This window comes from Pinus tabuliformis, chromosome 4_1 (genome assembly GCF_031772625.1).
Source record: "Pinus tabuliformis cultivar Carrire ecotype Pingquan chromosome 4_1, CPIR1, whole genome shotgun sequence".
In the NCBI taxonomy this organism is placed as follows: domain Eukaryota; kingdom Viridiplantae; phylum Streptophyta; class Pinopsida; order Pinales; family Pinaceae; genus Pinus; species Pinus tabuliformis.
Window position 1 is genome coordinate 45996178 of NC_142303.1, and position 8798 is coordinate 46004975.

General features: G+C 37.3%; 1 protein-coding gene across 1 annotated transcript; it reads left to right on the forward strand.

Moving 5' to 3' along the window:
- Positions 1–5904: 5904 nt before the first annotated feature.
- LOC149174101 (putative LRR receptor-like serine/threonine-protein kinase At3g47570) lies at positions 5905–8580 on the forward strand. The gene is made up of 4 exons (XM_089420741.1): positions 5905–7572; positions 7683–7962; positions 8254–8296; positions 8428–8580. Exons 1-4 carry the CDS (start codon positions 6792–6794, stop codon positions 8578–8580), a joined length of 1257 nt encoding a protein of 418 aa, XP_089276867.1. The 5' UTR covers positions 5905–6791.
- Positions 8581–8798: the final 218 nt, after the last annotated feature.

The window sequence follows — 8798 nt, forward strand, 5'->3', positions numbered from 1 at the left end:
AGTCATTTCAAATTCACTCTTCATGACTTGTTTGAAATCAATGATGAGGAAATCATCACTGCCTGTAAAAATCAAATCATCTACATATAAGACGATAATGAGAATCTTACCTTCACTCTCTTTGATGTAGAGAGTAGGCTCACCGTCACATTTGTCGAAACCATTGTCCAACAAGTAGGCATCTATCCTACTATACCATGCACGCGGTGCTTGCTTCAATCCATAAAGAGCTTTCCTCAACCGATACACTTTGTCTTCTTGGCCTTCAACCTCATAACCAGGTGGTTGTGCGACATACACTTCCTCTTTCAGCACTCCATTCAAGAACGCTGATTTTACATCCATTTGATACACTGTCCATTTATGCTGTGCGACAATCGCCACAACTGTGCACACTGTCTCCATCCGCATGATTGGCGTGAACGTCTCCGCGTAATCTCTTCCATGCTGCTGCTTGTATCCTTTGACAACTAGTCTTTCGTTGTGCCTTTCAATCTTTCCCTCAATGTTGCTTTTGTACTATGTTACTCATTCATAATCCGCCTATTTATTTTATTATCTAGATGACTGGAGAACCTATACCTAGACTGCAACTGGCAACTCCAATCAATATGGCACTGTAAGCACACTGACTGCTGATCCAACTTGCTGCCTTGCGAAATCTCTTGCTCTTACTAACACTGACCTTTGCTGATATCCACTGTCACCTACCGTCTTATAGACCCACTTCACTCCAATGACATGTTTTCCTTTTGAAAGGCTCACTAACTCCCATGTGTCATTCTTGTCTATTGCTTCTATTTCTTCCTCCATTGCCGCAACCCATTTTTCTTCTTTGACTGCATATTCAAAGTGGATTGGATCATCTACATGACAAAATAATGCAAATAAGGAATTCAGACCTGCGCTACTATCAACTTCATCATGCTCATAAATTTTATTTAAATTTCTGAATTTTGGTCTTCTTGTGCTTGTTGAAGATGGGCTTGACATGTCACTTGGTGTCGCGCTTTGCAGTGTTCTTGGAGAAGCACTTTCTTGGCTGCACAAAACTGTCCTATTATTTGTTGATGGCGTTGCTTACTACCTTCTTTGATGTGCTTGAATAGGAGTAGAGGGAGTCATTGTTGAGGAATTACTTGTTGCTGTTAATTCCTCTTTGTCCTCATGTGGTATACATGCTTTGACATTGACTGTCTTTTCTAAACTTCCATCCCATGCTTCCTCTTCTACGAACTGCACATCTCTGTTGATTATGACTTTCTTGGTTAATGGATTGTAGAGTTTGTATGCCTTGGACTCATCACTATATCCAACAAATATGCATTTCTCCCCCTTGTTGTCCAACTTCTTTCTCAACTCATCCGGGACATGTGCATAAGCCACACATCCAAAAACTCTCATGTGAGTGACACTATGCTTTCTTCCACTCCATGCTTCTTTAGGAACTATGTTTTGGACACTTTTGGTTGGACATCTATTCAAGATATACGCTTCACAAGCGACAAATTTAGCCCAATAATCATTTGGCAAATGCTTTGCCTTCAACATACTTCTTGCCATTTCCATAATGGTCCTATTCTTTCTTTCTGCCACACCATTTTGTTGTGGTGTATATCTTGTTGTAAATTGCTTATGAATTCCATGCTCCCTACAAAAAGAAGGAAATCATTTGAGATGTATTCACCACCTCTGTCAGTCCTAAGTATTTTGATGTAATGTCCTCTTTGCTTCTCAACAGCGCTCAAACACTTCACTTTTCTATTTTAGGAGAAAGACCCATGTCTTCCTTGTGTAGTCATCTATGAAGGTCAATACATAGTGACTGCCACCAATTGATGGTGTCTGCATTGGTCCACATAAATCTGAGTGGACAATCTCCAAAGGTGCCTTTTCCCTCACTGACTTTCCTGCTGGAAATGTCTCTCTATGTTGCTTGCCCAAGATACATCCTTCACATATGTTGTCTGGTTTTTCTATGAGTGGTAAACCCTTCACCATGCCTTTCCTATGCAGCAAATTCAAACCTCCAAAGTTGAGATTTCCAAATCTCAAATGCCATAACCAGTTTTCATCTTTTACCTCTGCTTGAAAGTTTACTTGTATGACAGCTGCCTCTTTTCGCGTAGCTTCTTGTGAGTTCATTGAGGTTGTGCTTGTGCACCTTCTTTATGCAAATCTGATATTATTTTTAAGGGAAACATTCTATTGTTTGTCATCTGAACCTTTGCAATCAACTATCTTCTTGGAGGCCTATCCAAAATTGTGCATACATCATTTTTAAAGAAGACATTGTAGCCTTTTTGCATGAGTTGTCCAATGCTCATGAGATTATGTTTCAGACCGGGGACAAAGTAAACATCAAAGATGTATTTCTTCTCCCCCTTCTTTGTTAGGATATTAACTCTTCCTTTTCCCATGACAGAGACTTTGCTATCAGTCCCTAATGTCACTTCAGATTTCACACTTTCATCTAGATCAGAAAACATTTCTATGTTTCCTGACATGTGGTTGCTACACCCTGAATCTAGATACCATATATCACTCTGTTTTTCTTGTGCTACATTACAAGCTAAAAACATGCTATCATGGTTCTGATTTTCTCTTGTGAAATTTACACTTGGTTTGTTACTAATATCATATTGCTTCTTTCTACATTCATTTGCATAATGACCATACTTCTTACAGTAATGACATTGAACTTGAGATTTATCATACCTCTGACCTTGTGCTTGATTTTGGCTTGGGCCTTGACTTGGATTTTGATTGCTGCCTCTTCCATTTGAGCTTGAAGGGCTGCTTCTTCCACCTCTGTGTGGGCTTCTTCCTCTTCCTCTAGCATATGATTTTCCTCTACCTCATCCTTGACCAAATGATACTTGTGTCTTGAAGGCATGCTCCAATGAGGAGCTTGCTGCTCTATTCAATCTATGTTCATGAGAAATCAGTGATGCATTAAGCTCATCCACTGAGAACTGTGAGAGATCCTTTGTCTCTTCTATGGCCACAACAATGGCCTCAAACCTTGCTGGAAAACTTATCAAAAATTTCTCAACTATTCTTCTTTCCTCAAGTATCTCACCATGAGACCTGATTTGAGTAACCAACCCACTTATATGTGTAAAAAACAAGTCTATATTTTCAGACTCTTTCATACAAAGTGTTTCAAAATTTCTCCTTAACATTTGTAGCTTTGATGTCTTGACTTTTGCCATGCCTTGGTAGGCTGTCTAGAGGGTGTCCCATGCTTGCTTGGACTTCATTGCTGCTGCAACCCTTGGGAAAATACTTTCATGAACTGCTTGGAAAATATAAAACAGGACTTTTGAATCCTTCTTCCTGTTGTCCCTTAACACATATTTTTCTTGTTGAGATAAGGCATTGTATGATGTTGCATCTGTTGGTTCTTGAAAACCATTCTCCACCAAATCCCAAATGTCTTAGAAGAAAACAGGACCTTCATTGTAATAGCCCAATAATCATAATTTTTGCCATTAAACTGAGTTATTTGAGGATTAGTCAAGCTTGTGCTTGATGTTGCCATTTCTGAGCATAAAAAAAAAAACTTTCTACTTGTTGGTAAATATGCTAAAAACAGTCTGCCCTCAAAACAATTCTTATTGCTAGTAAAAACACTTGTTTTTACACTAACAATATTTAACCCCCTCTGATACCATGTTAGAAATACCATGTTAGAAATATTTAGGAAATTTAATTTTCGCAGAGGGGCAGAGAGTTATGATTTTCGCAAAGCTACTTTCTCACAGCTAGCTTCACGCACCGGGAGATGATTTCACCCAGCTACCTTCGGGCACGTGGAGCTATTTCATAGATTTGGATTTGGCAGACGCTATTACACAGACTCAAAGTAAACAAGATAAGGTTGGAGCAACACAATAAAAACTTAGTATTGAATTCTAAAACATGAAAATACATTCATATGAGGTTGCAGCTCATTCACCAAGTAAAAACAAAATTTCACGAGAAATAACACATAGTAAAATACAGTAACTGTTGTTTTCACGTGCCCACCAAAATTTGTTCCATGATTATCTTCTTACAGACTTGCACTCTTTTTTTTTTTCCAACTCTCTTACTCTCTAACCTGTCAAAATGAATTTTTACATTCATATTTAACTCAACATACAATTTTACATTTAATTCATGACAGAGCGAAATTAATATGATGTTGTTGTTGAGTGTGATCAGAATCACGCAGGTGTTTCTAGAGTTTGGGCAATAGTCTCTAAATGAATGCTTGTCCATATATTGACTGCTTTAAATTCCTTGCCAGAATGGCTCAAGTCTGGCTTCAGTCCTTCCATCTTCAAAGAGAGACGCACCCTGCAAAAATACGTCACAAGTATGGCTGCTATTAGGCTGTTTATTGCAGTGGTTGGGATTATTATTTCCAACAGGGTTTATAATATTAATCTGTTGAGTTTATAATATTATTGGACCTTCGGTTTATTAATCTCTATTAATATAATTAATATTATTAATATACTATATTATTTATATATGGGTCAATATTATTAACATTGTGATTATGGGTCATAAATATTTGAATGACTTACTTAACGCAGTTGAATCCCAAAAATGATATCTAATATAATGCACTGCGTAAATCCCCCATACTTAACATTGTGATTATAATCTAAGTATATATAAAGAATATTGATAGTTATATTAATATGTTAATAAATGTATATTAATCATTAGGATAATGGTGAGAAATAAATAAGTAATATTAGTAATAACTGTATACTATTATTATATTATGTTAATTTTGTTATTGTTGAATATATAAATGTTTTTATATAAATACATATATAAAAGGTTGTTACTATTTATATAATTATTAATAAGTATGAATAGTCATTTCTAATAAGCAAATTAACACTATACATCTAATAATTATTAATGTAATTGATAAATGTCTAGAAAAACTATAAAATTATTTTAATTGATTTTCCAAAAAGCAATCTTTTTGCTCACTACTTCTGAGAATGCTTTTTAATTTATTCAGACTTCAAAAGACGGCGAGATTTAATTAATCAAAGTGAAGTCTTTCTTTTGAGTGCGGTCTTTCTTTTTAAAATTAGCAGCGGAGAAAATCTCGGAAAGATTTTTGATAATGCAAGGACGGTCTTTTCGTCACCTAATTTAGTGATATTCTTTCTTACCATCATTGTTTATAAGTCAGTGCCTACTTTATTCAAACTTCCACACAACTTTATTCCAAGTTCGAAGTTACAAATGTATCACAATTTGGTTTTTCTGAAGCATTGTGATTGTTGTGTTTCAGAGAAGGAAATGATTGGTGTTACGTCCCTTCTCTTTTCTGGTGCTGCCACCTACTCCTCTTTGTCTTTTCCACACCCATCGCCCATTTCCCTCACCATCCTCCTCGTCTCACCAATGCTTCCGATCAACACGCTCTGCTTGCATTCAAGTCTGCAATCACATATGATCCCTACCAGTCCTTAGCCACGTCTTGGATGCCAAATGTTTCGTTCTGCGAGTGGACGTCCCTTCTCTTTTTCTCAATCCTTTCTTGTCTTTTTCCACACCCATCGCCCATTTCCCTCACCATCCTCCTCGTCTCATTTCCGAATGTTTCGTTCTGCGAGTGGAATTGTGTAGCAAGAAGACCGCCCAGTTAAAGCAACTCTATTTGAGTACTAATCAGCTAAGTGGCAGCGTTCCTTCATCCTTCTTCCATTGTACCAAGTTGCAATTGATTGACTTAGGACAGAACCAGCTCAGCAGAATAGTGCCTATGGAGTTGGGTAAATTGACACATCTCCAGCGGCTTTACTTGGGCCGCAATTACTTTATTAGCGGCAACATCTCCAGCGGCTTGAGTTGAGCGACAATTACCTTATTAGTAGTAACTGTTCCGATCTACAATTTTTAGACTTATCTGAGAATAACTTCACTGGGCAATTGTAGTTTTCTATAGGCCACCTCTCTACAAAACTCCACTACTTAGACTTGGGTTTGAACGACTTAGCTGGAGAAATACCTCCTGCTATTGGAAATTTAAGTAGCTTAATATTCCTTGGTTTATATGGTAATTCTTTTACCGGGTCAATCCCATCTTCAGTTGGTATGCTTCAGAAGTTGGAGAGGTTATATATGGATTCCAATAATTTACAAGGGAACATCCCAATGGAAATTGGGCAGCTAAAGGGTTTAGGTCTCTTATATCTTTTGGAAACAATTTGTCTAGAAAAATCCCTGATTTTGTGGCCAACCACCAACAATTAAGATATTTAGATCTTAATCATAACCAGTTATCAGGAAACATACCTGCAAGTGTAGGGAAATGTGTGAACTTACTACAGCTAGATCTATCGTACAACAAGCTTAGTGGGCACATACCTCCAGAGGTTTCAGGCCTTGCAAATTTAGCCTTCTATTTCAACTTGTCAAACAATTTATTACATGGCCATTTGCCTTTAGAACTAGGAAAGTTCAATAAGCTTCAAGCTATAGATATTTCTTCAAATCAAATAATTGGCTACATTCCAAGTAGCCTTGGAAGCTGCCAAGAAGTAGAATATCTGAATCTGTCTCATAATGCACTTGAAGGTCCAATTCTAGTGTCAATCAGTGAACTTCTAAGTCTTCAAGACCTAGATCTCTCCTCCAACAATTTGTCAGGGGGAATACCCGTATCACTAGCAAATCTCACATTGCTCCACCACTTGAATTTTTCTTTCAACAAGCTATCAGGAGAAGTCCCTAAAGGTGGAGTTTTAAAAAAGATTGGCGCCACAACATTTATGGGAAATCTTGGTCTATGTGGACCTTGGGTAAATCTACCACCATGCTATGCTCATAAACATAAAAGTGTTTCTAATCTCAAAAGAGTTATCATACCTGTTGTTGTTGTAGCAATTGTTGTATTGTGTTTGTTTCTTGCAATCTTGTGGAGACGGAATTGCAGGAGAAATATTCAGAGAGAGATTGGTCCATCATTAAATGTGGGGCATCGAAGAATCTCCTATGCAGAGCTCGCCATTGCAACAAATGAATTTAGTGATGCAAACTTGTTAGGAATTGGTAGTTTTGGAAAAGTGTACAAAGGAATTTTGAATGATGGCACAATGGTTGCTGTCAAGCTACTCAATCTACAAAATGAAGGGGCTCAAAAGAGTTTCGATAAAGAGTGCAAAGTTTTGGGTAGAGTTAGACACCGAAATTTGATTCGGGTCATAACTTGTTATTTAGATCTCCAAATCAAAGCTTTGATATTTCCATTAATGCCAAATGGAAGCTTAGAAAAGTGGTTATATCCCGATGATGGAGAACAAAGTGGTTTGAATTTGATTCAAAGGTTGAATATAGCAATAGATGTCGCCCAAGGCATGACATATCTCCATCACCATTGTTTTGTGCAAGTGATTCATTGTGATTTGAAACCCAACAATGTGTTGTTGGGTGAAGATATGACTGCATATTTAATAGACTTTGGCATTGCTACTCTATGTTTTGCAAATAATGAATATGGGGATATCACTTCCATAAATGCACTCAAAGGATCTACAGGCTACATTCCTCCAGGTATTATTTAAACTACATACCATATTTTAATTAATCTTGTGATTTTTTTTTCTAAATCTTTATTAACCATTGTGAATTAAAAACCTTAAGATGATGATCTATGAATGCAGAATATGGAGTGGGTGGACAAGTCACAACAAATGGTGATGTTTATAGTTATGGAATAGTGCTATTGGAAATGCTCACTGGAAAGAAGCCCACCCACGACATGTTTGTAGAAGGAATGAACTTGCAAAAATGGGTGGGTAGCAGTTTTCCAAACCGACTAATGGATGTGGTGGACTTGGGTTTACTAAGGAGGACGGCTAGTTGTATTGAGGAAGATAATAATCTCAGTTGTCTTAGTTCATTAATAAATGTGGGATTGCTTTGCACAAATGAATCCCTGAAGTACGACCTACTATGATGGTCATTCTAGGCATGCTGCAAAACATCAAAGACACTTTTTTGAGCCCTAGTGCCATTCCCAAATTGCAATCAAATATAACACATTTATTGGGTAGTACAAGCACTACTCTCAACAACATTTGTGAAGGTCAAAGTTCTTCAACATCTTGATTGCTGCTATGTAACAGATCTCAGATCTCATTTATGACATAGGAGGTATGGACTGTGAAGGAGATTTGGTTCTCCTTAATTGACTGTGTGTGGTTTCAATGTTTTTCGCCACTATTATGGCAGGGACGAGGCCATGGACAGCCGTAGGGGCACCAGGACTGGTGTTGTAACTGAATCTTGTAAGCCTGAAATTTCAAAACTTCTCTTAGACAAACTTGTATTAAAAAAAAATTCACTTGCAAAAACCTGCTTGTCAGCTTAATATAAACCTGCACTGTGTAGTCTGTCCAACTGTAGGTTGTCAATATTTCTGGTCATTTCAAATTGGGTCGGTATACTTCTATTGAAGCTGTAGGTACAGTTGTAGAGACTGCTTTGTTGACTGAGATTTCAAACAAGGATCATAACATTATTGATGAACTTCATGTCATGGAAAATGAAGCATTTTAAAAAAACGCAGATTTATTCAGACAGCGAGTTTTAAATGAACATTCTGAACAAATGGAGTAGGAATTTAAAAACCCGCGACATGGGTTTTTTTTGCAGAGCGATCCCAATTGTCTTCATACCGGGCAGATTCGAAAAATTGCACACCATTTGAGGGATTTTGCTGGTTCTTCCAAGAGGCGATACAGAAGCCAAACGTAAAGTGATTTGGAAATGAAGCC